The following is an 18,851-nucleotide window of genomic DNA, read 5'->3' on the forward strand; positions in this document are numbered from 1 at the left end:
GGATACAAAATTGGTTTGGTTGTAGGAGGCAGAGGATGGTGAGGAAGGTGTATGGTATGCATGCTTTCATTGACCAAGGCATTGAGAATAAGAAAAGGGGCATTGTTTCACTTCTAGAAAACATTGGTAAGGTCACAGATGGAATTTTATTTGAAGTTTCTAGCTTTCTGTTCTTCCACAATTTAGTTAAGTGAAACAATTAATTGCAGCATTGATAACTCCACGCCTAAGTGGCCTCCTGATACGACTTTTTTTTGGCACACTTTAACATTTTCTTCAGTTTTACATTTAGGTATGTATGATACTACACTGGCCAGGTATCAACCAAATCAGCACAGGCCCAAGATAAAATTTAGCAGTTCCAGTCTGGTGCACGTTTTGTCACTAGTAGTGAGAAAATGTTAATGTTACAGACCGTTGTAAAGAATGGGTTTAATTATCCGGTTCATTGCATAAAATTTGCGATAAACTTGATATCTACAGAACAAAATTCTCAAACTGAAATGTGAAAAGAGACTGAAACGCGATTTACTAATTACATTCGTTTAAAATTAATGTCACTAGCTCCTTGGGGTTTACGAGTTGTACCATTGACGCGTTTCTATTTGAATGCGAGGAAAGCATGTGACACATTTATTTCACCTTTCATTTCCATCGAGTTTTGAAGGGAACGAAAGGAGTTTTCAGAAATATTTAATCTCTTCAGTAAAGTTTCCTAAGCAAAATCTCTTTCTCAGAACAATATCACCATAAAAATTATACGTGGGGAGCTTTACATTATTAGATAGTAGCGAATGCTTCCAGAAAACCTGATTTGTTTTCATTTAGTGCTTAGTACGACCCAACTCACCATAGTAATAGCATTGTTTTAATCATTGGGCATAGGAGCCAGAGGTATAATTTTATACCGAAACGTTGCCTATTTCCTTCGCTCCATAGATGCTGCCGCACCCGCTGAGTTTCTCCAGCACTGTTGTCTACCTATAATTTTTTATAAAGGTCAATAGATCACAGATATCACCAAATCTACCAACAAATCTCCCTAAACAACCAAACCAATCTACCTTCCATTACAAGATAACATTCTAACAGTTAGAAATCCGAACAGTGTGGCGAAGTATTTAGACTGGGCTCAAGCGTTCGCGACAGTTGCCTGATCATCGTGGAGTACAATGAATAACTTCACAGCAGCAACTAGAAAAAAAACGGGTAGTATCTGTGGCGAGAACGTCGTCGATATTTCAGGCGTGGCATCCTTGGTTTTGATTTTACTGTGTTTGTGAAATTACTCCATACTACCGCCATTCCGTGGCTGTTTTTAGTTGTTCTTGCTTGAACTTCTTGTAACAATTGGCGACCGAGTTAATCGTTTAGTTTTCTGTGCATTTGACGCTTTCTTCAAAAACTTGAAAATGGAGTGAAAGCAAGATGCTGGTGCTAAATCGTGGTTTTCGGTGCCTGCGGAAACTTGCACACAATCCATCTTCATGGAAGCCACAGGTTTGTCCAGAGGCTTGGCGCTCAGTGACCAGGTACGACAATTCTTTGCAATCCAGTTCCGCTCTGTTAGGTTAACGTTTTGATGATCTACATCATGATTGGAATTAATGAAGGCAACAGCATATACTTTGCTCATTACATCTGAATATTCGGTTAATAGGTTGACAACAGCCAAGCCGCCATATCCGTGAGCAATGAAGGCCACACTCATAGGGGCGCACTTGGATATAAAGTGGTCCCAAACGTAGAACGTATGCTGTTCCACACTTTCAAGCTCCCTTTTTGGTATTTCTATTTTATTTTCAACTTTTAAGGTGAATCCAGTTTGAGCCCATTCCGGGTCCATAGAATCGTTTGTTTTAATTGCCATAAAGTTGTCGTTTGGATTTAATACCATGACTTCATAGTTCTCCCGTAGAGCCTGCTTAATGTAGGGCATTTGTGTGCCTGTGTCCAGGCAGTCATGTACAATCAATTGCTGGGACCATGTACCCGCTCGCGAAACGCCGCGATCTTGTAGTAGAACAATTAACTTTGAAGGATTATCCAGCGCACCCTCGCTCACGAAGCAAAAGCTTCTAGGTTCATCCATTGTGGCATTTACTGGAATATAGAGTCGTTTCAGTCGATATTCTTTCTCTAGCAGTTCGTATACGTACTCGGCCAAAACCGTTCCAAAGGCCGTGTACCACTGGTGGTTCAAGTTCATTGCATTGTTGTATTGGTTGAAAACAAATGGTTGGTTCGTTTCGGTGTGTCTCAATTGTCCATTTTCATTGAAAAAGTATTTGAATTCTTCCAGCCGTTTTGTATTTTCCAGCTGTTTAAGAATCATTCGTTCTTCCATCTTCGGAAATAGTACCGGATCACCAATATTCAGCACTGGCTCTGTCATCAGAGGTAATGTAAATATGGTCAATTGTACTGGTCCGTTCTTCTATGCAGTCCTAAATTAACCGTTCACGATGTTTTTGTTTCCAGTCCTCTGCATACTCGTGCATTTATTGATTCGCACGGACACGATTTGTTCAAACAACATCTTACGAAGTATTAAGTAATTTCAATTAAGCAATCGCCAGGTGAAATAGAGATAATTAGGCAATCAAGGCATTGTATTGTGTGCAAAGGAGATAGATTAAAAAAAAGATAGAGCGTGATTGGAAGGCCTGTTTTTCGTAAGGAAAGTATGTAGAGATGCAAATAATTAAGAACGCTAACAGATTGTTATTATGTAAGTGGGAAGAAATGAATATAAATGTCCAGTTATATTTAGCATTAGGGAGCTGGTTTAGTGGGATCACTTTGGGAAAGGTGTGCATACACAGTATGTGCAAGGTCTCCTTACTTAAGGATGTTAATGCATTAGAAGCAGTTCAAGTAAGGTTTACTAGACTGATACCTAAAATTGCAAGTGTCTTATGAGGAAAGGATGGACGGGTTAACTTCTATCACTGGAGTTTAGAAAAATGACAGGGGACTTGATTGTAATATTTACAAACCTATGATGTACGTCCGGATGCTCTTTGTGGATTTTAGTTCAGCCTTTAATACAATCATTCCGGACATTCTCATAGGTAAACTGGTCACTCTCGGCCTCCCCACTGTCACATGTGCCTGGATAAAGGATTTCCTCACCAACCGGCCCCAGACTGTGAGACTCGGCCCCCACCTCTCCTCCACTCGCAGGTTGAGTACCGGTTCCCCACAGGGCTGTGTGCTAAGCCCCCTCTTGTACTGTCTCTACACCTACGACTGTAGTCCGGCCCACAACAACAACCGCATCGTCAAATTTGCTGACGACACTACTGTGGTCGGACTTATTTCGAAGGGAGACGAGGCAGCCTACAGAGAGGAAGTCCTGAAGTTGACAACCTGGTGCTCAGAAAACAATCTGGCTCTGAACACCAGGAAAACAAAAGAGCTCATTGTCGACTTCAGGAGGCACAGCACCGACTTAGCCCCCCTACACATCAACGGCGAGTGTGTGGAGAGGGTCAACACCTTCCGGTTTCTCGGTGTCCATATCGCTGCTGACATCTCCTGGACGGACAACACGACAGCGGTCATCAAGAAGGCTCAGCAGCGGCTGCACTTCCTGAGGGTCCTCAGGAAGCACAACCTGGACTCTAACCTGCTGCTGACCTTCTACCGCTCGTCCATCGAGAGCCTGCTGACATACTGCATTACAGCATGGTATGGCAGCTGCACCATGGCAGACAGGGAGAGGCTTCAGAGGGTAACCAGGACAGCGCAGAGGATCATTGGCTGCCCTCTCCCCTCCCTGATGGACATCTACACCTCCCGCTGCCTTAGCAGGGCAAAGAAGATCATCAAAGACAGCTCCCATCCTGCGTTTGGACTGTTCGACCTGCTGCCCTCTGGAAGGCGCTATAGGTGCATCAAATCCAGGACAAACAGACTCAGGAATAGTTGCTTTCCGAGAATTATATCTACCATAAATTCAAATTCACACATGCACTGACTACACCGCCCAACACGGACTTCCATCTGTATATATGTATATATGATATATGTATATATGTCCCCCCCCCCCCCCCCATCTCCCTTCTGTTTTTTGTTTTTTTTCTGTTTCTTGTTTTTTGTGCTAAATTGTATGTATGCACTGAGTACGAGCAGCATTCAGTTTCACTGTACATGTATAGTGACAATAAATGGCATATCTATATCTACTTGACAGGTGGATATGGGGAGAATATTGCATTTTGTGGGAGCATTGCGAACATGTGATCACTGTTTAAACATAATCAGTAAGATTTCATTTCTCAGTGTTCTAAGTCATTGGAACTTCTTTCCTAGAAAGATGATGGAAGTGAGAATCTTTCAATATTTTAAGTCACAGGGAATGTGATATGCAGATAGATGAAAATAAGGAGTCGAGGTTACCAGATCAGTCATATCTAATGAAATTGTTTAGGAGAATTGATAAGCTGAGTTCTAATTTGTATGTTCATAAGTTAAACAATACATTTAATTACAAAATATTGTTACATTTCCATCAGAAAAAGATAAAAAGCATTTCAGTAGACAATAGGTGCAGTAGAAGGCCATTCGGCCCTTCGAGCGAGCACCGCCATTCAATGTGATCATGGCTGATCATCCCCAATCAGTACCCTGTTCCTGTCTTCTCTCCATATCCCCTGACTCCGCTATTTTAAGAGCCCTATCTAGCTCTCTCTTGAAAGAATCCAGAGAACCCGCCTCCACCACCCTCTGAGGCAGAGAATTCCACAGATTCACCACTCTCTGTGAGAAAAAGTGTTTCCTCGTCCCCGTTCTAAATGGCTTACTCCTTATTCTTAAACTGTGGTCCCTGGTTCTGGACTCCCCCAACATTGGGAACATGTTTCCTGCCTCTAGCATGTCCAAGCCCTTAACAATCTTATATGTTTCAATGAGACACCTTCTCATCCTTCTAAACTCCAGAGTGTACAAGCCCAGCTGCTCCATTCCCTCAGCATATGGCATAGGAGCAGACGTAGGCCATTCAGCCAATCAAGTCTACTCTGCCATTCAGCCATGGCTGATCTATTTTTCCCCCTCAACCTCATTCTCCTGCGTTCTCCCCATAATGCTTGACATCTTTACCAATCATGTATATGTCAATCTCCACTTTAAAATACCTAATGAGATGCTTTCCACAGTCATCTGTGGCAATGAATTAGACAGATTCACTACCCTTTGACTAAAGAAATTCCTCATCATCTCCTTTCAAAAGGTGTTGTCCTTTTATTCTGAGGCTAGGCCCTCTGGTTCTGGATTCTCCCACTAGTGGAAACATTCTCTCCACATCCACTCTATCCAGGCCTTTCACTATTTGTTATGTTTCAATGAGGTTCCCCCTCACCCTTCTAAACTAATTTGACATTTTTAAGAAAGGCGGGAGAGAGAAAAATAGGGAATTATAGACCAGTTAGCCTATCGGTGGTGGGGAAGATGCTGGAGTCAATCATAAAAGATGAAATAGTGTCACATTTGGATAGCAGTAACGGGATTGGTCCAAGTCAGCATATATTTATGAAGGGGAAATCATGCTTGACTAATCTTCTGGAAATATTTGAGGATTTAACTAGGAAAATGGACAGCGAGCCTGTGGATTTAGTGTACCTGGACTTTCAGAAAGCATTTGATAAGGTCCCACATAGGCGATTAGTAGGCAAAATTAGGGCACATGTTATTGGGGGTAGAGTGCTGACATGGATAGAAAATTGATTGGCAGACAGGAAACGAAGATTAGGGATTAACGGGTCCCTTTCAGAATGGCAGGCAGTGAGTGACTAGTGGGGTACCGCAAGGCTTGGCGCTGGGACTGCAGCTATTTACAATATATATCAATGATTTAGATGAAAGGATTCAAAGTAACATTAGCAAATTTGCAGATGACACAAAACTGGGTGGCAGGATTAACCATTAAGCAAAATAAGCACGTGCTTAGGGCATCAAGGGAAGAGGGGCACCACAGAAATGCTAAATGGTTTACGGCACAAAATAAATCACTTTAAACTTGCTAAAATAATATTCGAAGTGGTTTATATGATCGGAAATATAATACTTTTCAAATATAAATAAAGTGGAAGCATACACAAAGAAACATTATTTTCCATCTTACTGTTAGTTTTGTTTCATTTTTGAAAAATAAAAATTTATTTTATGGTTTATTATTGTTTATATTTTGAATTACATATATATGGGGGCACCAAAATCTTTTAAGTGCTTAGGGTCTCTACGGGTCTTAATCCGGCCCTGGTGGCAGTGTGAACTTTAAGAAGGATGCCATGAGAATGCTGGGTGACTTGGACAGGTTGGGTGAGTGGGCAGATGCATGGCACATGCAATTTAATTTACTTTGGTAGCAAAAACAAGAAGGCAGATTATTATCTAAATGGTGTCAAGTTGGGAAAAGGGGAAGTACAACAGGATCTGGGTGTCCTTATTCATCGGTCAATTAAAGTAAGCATGCAGGTACAGCAGGCAGTGAAGAAAGCGAATGGCATGTTGGTCTTCATAACAAGAGGAGTTGAGTATAGGAGCAAAGAGGTCCTTCTGCAATTGCACAGGGCCCTAGTGAGATCACACCTGGAATATTGTGTGCAGATTTGGTTCCCTAATTTGAGGAAGGACATTCTTGCTATTGAGGGAGTGCAGCAGAGATTTACAAGGTTAATTCCCAGGATGGCAGGACTGTCATGTGCTGAGAGAATGGAGTGGCTGGGCTTATATACACTTGAATTTAGAAGGATGAGAGGGTGTTATTGAAACATATAAGATTATAAAGGGTTTGGATACGCTGGAGGCAGGAAACATGTTCCCGGTGTTGGAGGGGTCCAGAACCAGGGACCACAGTTTAAGAATAAGAGGCACGCCATTTAGAACGGAAATGAGGAAACACTTTTTCACGCAGAGAGTTGTGAGTTTATGGAATTCTCTACCTCGGAGTGCGGTGGAGGCCGGTTCTCTGGATACTTTCAAGAGAGAGCTAGATAAGGCTCTTAAAGATAGAGAACTTTTGGGATATGGGGAGAAGGCAGGAACGGGGTACTGATTGGGAATGATCAGCCATGATCACATTGAATGGCAGTGCTGGCTCGATGGGCCGAATGCACCTATTGTCTATTGTTACAAAACTACAAGATGATTTACAAAAATGGCATTATTCAGTGGAAAAATACAATTTTGGGGAATGATTTGTTAGAGGTATTGAGAAATGCAAAAGAGTTGATAATGGCAGGTGTGGTAAACATATATCTACTGTTGGGAGAATCCAGAACCAAAACCAGTGACACCTACAAATAAGTCTGGACAAATTTCTTTACCAAAAAGTGGTTAGAATGGCATTATGTATTTAAGATGACATGAAATATCATAGAATTGAGAATTTGAAATCATAAAATATTAAAGGGACGGGGGAACTCAACAGGTCAGGCACCATTTTTGAGAAAATTCGTATTTCAAAACGATATTTTATTCAGAATAAATATAGACAAAACAGAAACTGTGCAAAAACCCATTATACATTCAATAGTGTTATACTGAGCAGTTTTTACACCTGTCTTTAAACAACTCGAGGCCACCTGGGGTGATATCCTATGTTTGAGTCGTGTCCCCACCGGATTCTGCCCCTCAATGTCCAGCCGTAGAAGGACCCTCGACGGCTGCATCAAGTTTTAGTATATCTGCTACAATCTAGAATGGGCCAGTCGGCAACATTCCCTGATGGACATCTTCCCGCGCTGGGAGACCACACCGTAAATCAGAGAATCCTGTGTTTCGGAATTGGTTGGAATGAACCATGATAAGGACCATTGCATCCTTCTCCAGAGTCTCTGCACATCCTCACTCCGTGAAGAGGTGGGAAACCGTCTCCACTTCATAGCATCCGTTCTGAGAGCAGCTCGCAATGGAGGGATTTAAAAAAACCCCGAAAAAAAACTTTATTTATAAACAAAAATATATACAAAAAAAACTGTGCAAAAACTCTTTCACTCGGAGTTTGCAGTTAGCTTTAAACAAAACATCCATGGCACTGTGGAGTTAGCACCCTTGCCTTGTTTGAGGATTGTCCCCACCGGACTCTTCCCCTCAATGTTCAGCAGGAAGTACCCTAGACCAAATATCCTAGATCCTCTAGGATCTTTGCCCTAGACTGTGGGCAGGTGGAGGGAATGGACAGACGGTGTTTCGGGCTTGGATCCTCTACATTTCCTTGGTCATCGTTTTCAACAGTACCCTTCTAAATCTCTAGTTTCCCTCTCCCATGACTGTCTCCCCTCGACAGGAAACATCATGGGCATCTGCGGCTCCTTCTTACACATATTTCCTCTCTGTTGGATCGAGGCAAAGCTCTAGGATCTTTGGTTCGATGCAGAGTTTAGCAAAGATCTTATAGCGAAGCTTCGCTATAAGATCTTTGGAGTTTAGTTCGATGTCTTGCTCCTTTCGCGTTGCGGGTTTTACTCCTCCCTTTCCGGCGTGTCGAGGCTTCCTTCCTCCATAGACGTAGAGAGAGAGACGCGCACTCACACAGACAGAGGTGCGGCGGTTCTCCAGCAATCCCTATCCCTATCCCTGTGGAGGTGGTGGTGGAGGTGGTCCGGAGACCGGGAACCGGGCCTGGATTAGGCCCAAGGAGAGTGGAGCTCAGGCCAGGTTAGTGTCTCCGGAGATTCATAACAGCGGCCTAGTAGCCCGGCCCGGTCGCTGCCCATCCGCAGCGGGCAACAGGCCGTTATCCGGGCCGGAGTTTAACTTCCCCAAATTATCAGGCGGAGGCCGCTAGCTCCAGGTGCCGGGTCTCGGCGGTGACCACTTGCTTTGACCGTCGGTTCGGGCTGTTGCAAGCCCAGATGTAGCTGAACAACAAGGTGTTGTCTTGTTTGTTTTTTTACCGCATCTGTTTTATTTGCTGCTCTGATCGCATGAAGATGAACGTGTTATTGGTTCTGATACAACAAACATTTTGTGTAAAATTTCACTTTATCGGAAAACGAATCTAATATGCTCTTGATTAGTTTTGAATCCCGTTGGAAATTCAGTCGGTCAGTGGTGTTTACTTCGTGATAAAATGTGAATAAGCTGAAATGCATAATACGATTACCATTTAAAAACCCTTGAAATGGCAGTCCTTTTAGATCGATGTTTTTATTTCTAAATCTTGTAGATCAACGACAGATGAAGATGACTAGTGTCTGATCTGAAAATTCACTTGCTGCAACATCAGATCTCCTGCGGCATCGTTTCGGTGAGTCAGAAGATATTGTTTACATCTAGCGCTGTCTTGTACAAAGTGGGATGAGTGAGGTACTGCAGAAATATGAAGGTACCTGTACATGGAATGTACTGCTATATGCCAGCATTTAAATTGGGATTCAGATTGGGATGAACTCCTTTGAAACAAGGAGAAATAAATAGTTTTTCCATTTATTTCCATTGATACAGTAATGGAAAATGCAAGTTATTACTATTATAAACATTGGTATTCAAACTATCAGAATGTGCAGTATTAAAGTCAAACTGCTATGCCAGATTTGAAAGAATTACATTTGAGAGGTGTTTGTGGGTGTTTCATTGAAGATAGCCTGTGATGATATTAGTTAGTATAGTATGTGCAAACTTCAGCCGTCTTGATTTTTAAGCAGACTGGGACGATGGTAGGTGGACACGGCATACGTAACCGTCATCTTTGCAGATAGGTCAAAGTGATTGAATGATTATTTTAACACACAGACACAAACAACTGCAGATGCTCGAACCTTAATACAAGTGCTGGGGGAACTCAGCGAGTCAGGCCGCATCTGTGAAAGGACAAATGATGTTTCAGGTGAGACCCTTCTTCAGACTGATCGTAATGGGGGGAGAAAGGTGGGGTGGGACAAACCCTGGCACGTGATAGCTGGATACAGGTGGAGGATGGGGCTGATTGACAGACCAATGGAGTAAGTGACAAAGAAGACAAATGCGTGTCAGAGGAGTGAAATATAAAGCCAGAGGGAGGAATATAGTGGAAGGAGACAGTTTGTGTGTGACCTCACTCTGGCAATGGAAGATGTCATAGACACAAAGGTTAATATGGGAAGAGTTAAAATGGTTACCAACTAGGAGATCCAGCAGGCCTTGGCAGACAGAAGTAGTTGAATAATCTACACTTGATTTCGCTGATGAAAAGGTGACTATTCAGGAGCACTGAATGTAATAGACAAGGTTTGAAGAGGTGCATGTCACCACTGTCTCATGAGAGGTGGTGCTGGGGTCCCTGAATGGTGGTGAGACAGGTGGTGTTGGAGCAGGTTTAGGTTTATTATTGTCACATTGTGGTAGAGTAAAAAGCTTTCCATACTATTTGCTTTTGCATACTGAAGTGTGCGCATGTGCGGGGCCTCGGGCTGGCGGGGCCTGCGGAATCAGTGATAATTTCCAGGCGCTTTGAAGATGTGTGTTACATAAATGAATTGCTTAAATTTTAAATAAAGTTTAAGTAAATTAGAATTTTTCATTTGCCTCACGACAATTTAAGCAACTCAATCTCAGAAGTTAAGCAGTGCGACATCGAGATGGAGAAACTATGTAAACCACTTGCGCTTGGATCTGGATCCCAACTCACCTACTGCTGCAAAGGATTGGAAGCACTGGCTTCGTACACTAAATAACTTCCTTGTTGAGTGTGGCGACAATGCACCAGACAAATTCAGGATATTAATAAGCTCTGTCTCTTATGATGTATCTGATTACATAGAGGAATGAGCAACTTATGATTCTGCTATTGCTGTACTAAGCGGACTTCTTCGTTAAGACACCCAATGTAATATTTGCTCGACACCTCCTTGCTATTCGTAAACAAAAACCTGGTGAGTCACTTGATGAATTTTTACAAGAACTTCAAAGACTTAGTAAAGACTGTGCCTTCAAAGCAGTTAGCTGATCAATATCGACGGGAACCTATTCAAGACTCTTATCAATGCTTTGGCAATGCCTTTAATACGACAGAGACAATTAGAAAACAAAACCTTGGATTTACAGTCAGCTTACAATCAAGCTTACTCGGCTCATGACTTGGCTCAGAAAAATTCAGATGCTTATGGCTCATCTCATGTGTATTCTGCTGCAACTACTACAAAATAATCTCACCCAAGTATTAATATGGAGCAAGCTGAAACAATTTTTACTGATAAATGTGCCTTTGCTGCAGCATATACCTACTCAAAAAGGAAGTGTTACTTTTGCAAGTTATAATAGAGAGATATGTCCTGCTTGAGAGGCAACTTGTAATAGTTGTGGCAAGAAGGGACATTATTCTAGAGTATGCAAGTCCAAAGCAACTTCTAAAAGTGTGATTGCTGCCATGTATATGCCTTCTTCATGTGCAATTATAGCTGCGTTTCTTCAGAGCTTGTCTCATGTAGCTACAACGGTATCCATCAATGGCCAAACCTAATGTACTACTTGATTCTGGCAGTTCAGAAAGTTTTATAACCCTCTCACCCCTCTCACCCTGGCCACAAACTCTTTGAATCACTTCCCCCTGGAAGGCGACTCTGGACTGTCAACGCTGTCAACACAGCCGGACATAAAAGCAGTTTTTATCCACGAGTAGTTGCTCTACTCAACAGCCAAAAATCTGTAGCCTCCCTTTGATCTGGTATTTTGTGGTTCACATGCTTGATCAATGGTGTTTTATCATTAATGTTTTATTATTATTAATGTTTAGTGTTTTCTGAGTCATTCGTAACTGACACTATGTCATGTTACTTGTGGGCGGAGGACCAAGGCAAATTCCTTGTATGTGAATACTTGCCCATTAAACTTAATTGGTTGGTTAGTTAGTTAGCTGGTTAGTTAGCTGGTTAGTTAGTTACTTTGGTCTTGACTAAATCTAACTATAATTCCTTCAAATAGAAAAACCTTGATTTCTCTGGCAACTCTCAATACTCAAATGATTGGATCTTGTATTGTAGACTTTATTCTGAACAAAACTAGGTATAAATCTGTATGTCTTGGTATTTTGAAAAAATTGTGTAGTAATCCTAGGTCAGGATTTTCAGAAACGGCACAGATCACTTCAAATAATGTATGAAGGAACTATGCCTGATCTTGTATTGTCAAAGCCACCAGTATAGTGTGTTTTTTCTGCTGCATCTGTTGAATGTCCTTCATTATTCACTAATTATCCTCCAAGTGCAAGCCAATTGCTACAAAATCAAGACATTTTAGTAAAGATGACAAAAACTTTATCAACACAGAAGTAACTAATCTTTTACGAGAAGGTATCATAGAACCCAGCTCTTCCCCTTGGAGGTCACAAGTTGTCATGGTTAAGGACCCCTTGGAGAGACATAGAAAGAAACTCTGCATTGATTACTCTCAAACTATAAACCAGTTCACGGAGCTTGATGCGTATCCATTACCTCGTACAGAAGAGATTATTAATACATTAGCTAAGTATAAGATATTTTCTACTTTTGACCTAAAAAAGTGCTTGCTACCAAATTCCTTTGAAAGAATCAGAAAAGAAATGCGCTGCATTTGAAGCAAATGGAAAATTATACCACTACTGCAGAGTTCCTTTTGGTGTAACTAATGGTGTGGCTGTTTTTCAGGGAGAGATGGACAAACTTGTTGAACAGGAAAACCTTAAAGATACTTTCTCTTATCTTGATAATATAACTATTGCAGGAAAAGACCAAGCTGAACATGACGAAAATGTACAATGGTTTTTAGAAGTTGTACATTCTAAAAATCTAACATTAAATGAGGCTGTCAGTAACATCAGCGTCATCAATTAATATTCTTGGTTATTGGGTTTGAAGACTGATCCAGAAAGAATCTGCCCACTCCAAGAGATACCTGTTCCAGCTACATTAAACTCTCTACGAAGGGTTCTTGGAATGTTTGCATATTATACCAAATGGACACCAAATTTTTCTGACAAAATTCAACCTTGATTAGAGCAAAATCTTTCTCCCTTGACTCTACAGCAATTGGTGCCTTTACTTCTTTAAAGAAACAATTAGAACCTGCGACATTACACGCCATCAATGAGGATCTCCCCTTTGTTGTTGAATGTGATGCCTCTGATTTAGCAGTACAGGTGCACAACCTTTTATCCGAAAGCCTTGGGACCAGACACTTGTCGGATTTCGGACATTTTCGGATTTCAGAATGGAAGATTTTTAGCGTAGATTAGGTAGGTAGCGCGGGCGGCTTGAAAAGTCTGGAGCAGCTGCCTCCTCCCCGGAGACCGGGAGAATCATTGCATAAATGTTAGTTTGGAGGGATTTTATGTGGTGGTGGTGGTGTAGGGGTGAAGGGGGAAACTTTAATTCTTAGTCCGCTACCTACCTGGTCGGCGACTCCCAACCTCGCGGAGCTGGGGGCTCCGTCCGGCCGCGGGCGGCGCCGGTTGTAGCTCCGACCCCGGCAACTCTACCCCTGGCTGCGAGGCGCTCCAAATCCAGCGCGGCCCGCGGCCGGACGTCCCAGCTCCGAGAATGTCGGGAGTCGGCGGCATCGCAGCGCTGGGAGCGAGCAATGCCTTACCGGGTCGCCGTGCGGCAAGCTCCGGAGCGCTGTGGCCACCTTCTTCCAACATTCGCGGAGCGTCGCTGGATTTGGAGCCGCGGAGCTGGGGGCTCCGTCCGGCCGCGGGCGGCGCCGGTTGCAGCTCCGACCCCGGCAACTCTACCCATGGCTGCGCGGCTCCAAATCCAGCGACGCTCCGCGATGTTGTGTGTCGGCGGCCACAGCGCTCCGGAGCTTGCCGCACGGCGACCCGGTAAGGCATTGCCCGCACCCCGCTGGTATCCCAGCGCTGCGACGACGCCGACTCCCAACATTCGCGGAGCTGGGGCGTCCGGCTGCGGGCCGCGCTGGATTTGGAGCGCCTCGCAGCCAGGGGTAGAGTTGCCGGGGTCGGAGCTACAACCGGCGCGGCCCCACCGGCCACAGCGTTGCGGAGCTTACTGCACAGCGACCCGGTAAGGCATTGACCGCTCCCCGCCTCTCCGACCAGGTAGGGGACTAAGAATTAAAGTTTACCCCTTCACCCCCCTTCACATAAAAGCCCTCCAAACTAACTGACTAACATTTAAGCAATGATTTACAGATGTTTAAGCGTCTCCCGGTCTCCAGGGAGGAGGCAGCCGCTACAGTAGTACAGACCTGGGTTGACCGTGGGTCGTTTTGGGTCAGGTTTGGCGCCAAACGCGAGCTTTGGTGCGCAGACGACATCTGGAAAAAATGGCCGGTTTTCGGAGCTTTTCGGTTTCTGGAACACCGGATAAAAGGTTGTGCACCTGTATTAGCAACATTAAATCAAGGAGGACGACCAGTGGCTTTCATGTCTCATACTCTCCAACGTAGTGAATTGCACTACCCATCCGTCGAAAGGGAAGCTACAGAAATTTTTAAAGCAGTGAGAAAATTGAGTAATTTCCTTGCTCGCCAGCACTTCACTTTGATAACAGATCAGCGCTCAGTAACTTTTATGCTAGATAATTGGAAATGAACGAAGTTTAAAAACAGTAAAATTCATGAATGGAGGATTGAATTATCTGCATATAGTTATTCAATTGAGTACCGCCCTGGTAAGGATGATGTTGCTCCGGATACGTTAACTCGAGCATTTTGTGCCTCTGTTCATTCTTCTGCATTCACTGATCTTCACAATGGGCTGTGTCATCCTGGAGTCACTTGTATGTTACACTGTTCGTTCCAAAAACTTGCCTTTCTCTACAGAAGATGTGAAGATGATGTGTGCTTCATGGAGAATCTGAGCTGAATTAAAACCTTTCTTCCATCCTGAAGAAGGAAGATTGATCAAAGCTACTCAACCTATGGAATGTTTGAGTATTGGCTTCAAAGGGCCTTTACCATCCTCCTCTCAAAATGTTTATATACTTACCATAGTTGATGAATATTCAACGTTTCCATTTGCCTTTCCTGTCCAAATATGTCAGCTGCTACGGTTATCAAATGTTTAGATCAACTGTTTTAATTCTGTGGATTTCCAAGTTATATACATTGTGCTAGGGGCACCTCATTCATGTCAAAAGATTTAAAAGACTACCTTTCTAATAGAGGAATTGCAACAACACCATATCATCCTATTGGAAATGGTCAGGTTGAGAGGAATAACGGAATCATTTGGAAAGCAGTGAAACTGGCTTTAAAGTCAAATGACATACCAGATCAGCAGAGGGAATGTGTTCTACCAGATGCATTACACTCCATCAGATCTCTACTGTCAACAGCAACCAATACTACTCCACATGAGTGGTTCTTTAACTTTAAACGGCGTTCTTCTAGTGGTAGTTCTCTGCCTGGGTTGACTAGCCCTGGGCCTGTGTTGCTTCGTTGGTATGTCCGATCATATAAGAATGAGCCCTTTGTTGATGAAGTTGAACTGACTGATGTCAACCCTTCTTATGCAACTATCAAGTATCAGGATGTAAATCAGTCAACTGTCTCACTTCGTGACCTTGCACCACGTCCGTCTTCTCCATCAACTCCATCACTCCTTGATAATATTAATCGAGAACTTCCTTCAACACTTATGAAACACTTCCATCATCCCTTATGAAAATTTCTAGAAGTAATTCTAAAATTGAAAATATAAATAATAAGAGTGAAGTTGATGACCAAGCAATACATGTACCACCAGCTATTGAAACACCATTATCTCCTGATGCTGAAGTGCTGCGACAGTCATCAAGACATACTGACCGTCTCAACTTATAAATAGGAAGGGAGAATGAAGTGTGAGCATGTGCGGGGCCTCAGGCCGGTGAGGCCTGCGGAATCAGCAATAATTTCCAGGCGCTTTAAAGATGTGCTTTACAGAAATGAGTTGCTTAAAACTTAAATAAAGTTTAGGTAAATTAGAATTTTTCATTTGCCTCACTACACATACTAGTCTAACAGATCGAATATACCTACATCAATACAATCAGTTGAAACTCAAGTATAATAGATTGAGCAAAGGGGCTGATAGAGAGTGCTGAATATAGTTCTAAGTATTAAGGTGTATCAGTTCCTTAACCTGTTCACTAAGTTTTTTTTCACAATTGGCCATGACCAGGGTAAACTCAGGGGTGGCACTGAACAGGTTAAACAGAGTCCAATATCCTCATTGGGGAAGAGATTGATTGATCAGAACCCAGATTACAGAAGGGAAGAAGCAATTCCTGAGAATGGCAGTGTGTGCTTTCAAGCGGACAGATGAGACGAAGATTAACTTACCGCAGAGTGATGACAAGAGCAAAGTATGAAGGAGAGAAGGAACTGCCCAAGATCCAAAGCATACCACATCATCTGTGAAACATGGTGGTGGGGATGTTATGGTCTGGGCATGTATGGCTGCTGAAGGTTCTGGCTCGCTTATCTTCATTGATGATACAACTGCTGAAGGTAGCAGCATAATTAATTCTGAAGTGTATAGACACATCCTATCTGCTAAAGTTCAAACAAATGCCTCTAAAGTAATTGGCCGGCGGTTCATTCTACAGCAAGACTACAATCTCAAACATACTGCTGAAGCAATTGTAATGAGTCGACTCGAACACACATCAAGATACAACACATATTTATTAAATCTACATACAGCAAGGATCTGCAGTCATCACATCTCCGAGCTGCTATTCATTCTAACTAGCGTAAGCAAGCTCTTGATAATATGTACATTACTATTAACAAACCCTAGTATGAAAAAGCCAATCTACAGCAACAAAGGAGTTTTTCAAAGCTAAAAAATGGTCAATTCTTGAGTGGCCAAGTCAATCACCCAATCTGAACCCAATTGAGCATCCCGTTTGTATGCTGAAGAGAAAACTGAAGGGGACTAGCCCCCAAAACAAGCAAACGCTAAAAATGGCTGTAATACTGGCCTGGCAGAGTATCACCAGAGAAGACATCCAGCAACTGGTGATGTTCATGAATCGCAGATTTCAAGCAGTCATTGCATGCAAAGGATATGTAACAAAATACTAAACATGACTATAGCGGCAGATTTTTACATCGTTTAAGAGATTACTCCCTCTAGCTACTAAATTGAACTACATGGTTAAGGAGAATGTCGTAATACGCATGTGAGCTCTCCGCGAGACCTTCAGAGTTTCTTCACAGATAAATCTTCATAACACAGTCTTATGATTAATAGGTTCTTTATTGTTGAAGAAACACAATAAGATACATTCGACCTTGTATTCAGACTCGCACACTTTAATCTTCGTCAAACACCAGCATATCGCTTAAACATTAGAAAACTCCTCGTGTCTTGGTTAAACGTCACATGGTCGAAGAGTTAACCTTCCCCATGTCAGTGCAAAACTAAACTTAAAAACTGAGCTTCTGCGCAAGAAATCTAGCACCAAACACGCCCTAGAATACATAATAAATCCCACCCACATAATAACGGGCAGTCTAAAATTTAAAGACACGTGCTATAATTAATGACACATAAAATAAGCCAAATGGCCACTACAGTAACTACTTTCATTTACATGATATTGCCGTGTCCCAAACATTATGGTGCCCTGAAATTTGACTATGTATAAACTGCTGTAATTTCCACATGGTGAAACCAAAATGTATAAAAATGGCCTTTATTAAAATGTGCACTTTAACCACATGTTAGGTTTCCGCGGAAAATTTCTTATCATATTCTAATTACAGTTTGAGCACACCGGACCTCAAAGTCACCTTTCAATTTCTACAGCGCGCTTTACGGCACCTGTTTCAATTTATCTTCTACATCCAGCGTGAGTAAATTTATCTTCTCTGCTATTTCGCCTCACCGCACAGGCCTCTTGGCTCAGCGCGAGTCACCAGCCAGATAAGCTAGGTTGCTCGGGTGCTCATCCTTCTCTCTGGGAAGCCCTCTTGTCCCCCTTTCGGTTAGGACATTTTATCATTTCCTTTTATTTCCCACTTGTATTTGTTCGAATCCCGTAACAATTGGGATCCTGCCGACCGCCAAATTCTGTGGAAGAAATTAATTTAGATGGAAATTAAAGGAAAATGAAAAGTGGAGACCGCAGGTTTGCTTCAAGAGACTTTATTGCATGATATCATGGAGAGATGGCGTCAGATAACTGCTCACCAGTTGTCTGACTTCACTGCACAATTAGTCGACAGTTATACTGTGCAGTAAACAACTTTTGTTTTTTGTTAGTATATTTTTGAATAGTTGTATCTATCTACTACATGGGTACCAATTATTTCATTAGTCATAACATACTCTTTTGCTTATGTCAATCTTATTCAACAACAAAAAAAGTTAATATGTCAAACATAATACAAGAGCATCTTGACATTATAGTATCTCACCTTTTGGGCGGACAGTGCCACTCTGAGCCAATCATAAACCGCAACGTATCTACGCTACTAGCGGCAGGGGCACGGGTGGTATACTGTAAAACACTGCTGAGAGAAACATGGTTCCTTGTCAGAATAGGATCAGAATCAGAATAGTACTTTATTTGCCAAGTATGTTTTGCAACATATGAGGAATTTCATTTGCCAAGTCAGTCATACAAATAAAAAAACAACAGATCACCCAAAACACATTTTAACATGAACATCCACCGCACTACACGTTCCTCACTGTGATGGAAGGCAAAATAAAATTCAAGTCCCTTTCCCTTGTTCTCCCGTGTTTGGGGGCCTCGAGCCCTCCGTTGACGGAACGATCTTGACTCCCATAGTCAGTGGAGATTGGGCCCTCCGCGTCGAGGCGATCAAGCTCCTGCATCGGGGGGATTGAACCTCGCGTCGGGGCTGGTTGAGCCTTCTACGTCGTCGGAGCTCCCGAGACCACGAGCTCTTGATTGTAAAGTCTGCAGGCC

The 18,851-nt window shown here is 42.6% G+C and overlaps 2 protein-coding genes across 2 annotated transcripts in view; one reads left to right on the forward strand and one right to left on the reverse strand.

The window, feature by feature from the left end:
• Positions 1–862: 862 nt before the first annotated feature.
• LOC129703115 (cotranscriptional regulator FAM172A-like) lies at positions 863–2,395 on the reverse strand. Its single transcript, XM_055645310.1, has 2 exons — positions 1,868–2,395; positions 863–1,774 (listed from the first exon to the last, which is right to left on the reverse strand). Exons 1-2 carry the CDS (start codon positions 2,393–2,395, stop codon positions 1,319–1,321), a joined length of 984 nt encoding a protein of 327 aa, XP_055501285.1. The 3' UTR covers positions 863–1,318.
• Positions 2,396–8,212: 5,817 nt separating this feature from the next.
• Positions 8,213–18,851, forward strand: part of senp7 (SUMO specific peptidase 7) — an 81,626-nt gene continuing 70,987 nt past the window's right edge. Inside the window, 2 exon segments of the mRNA XM_055644979.1 lie at positions 8,213–8,664; positions 9,176–9,256. The gene's annotated coding sequence lies outside the window, so the exon portion shown is untranslated.

The sequence above is a fragment of the Leucoraja erinacea genome, chromosome 13, assembly GCF_028641065.1.
Source record: "Leucoraja erinacea ecotype New England chromosome 13, Leri_hhj_1, whole genome shotgun sequence".
NCBI lineage: Eukaryota > Metazoa > Chordata > Chondrichthyes > Rajiformes > Rajidae > Leucoraja > Leucoraja erinaceus.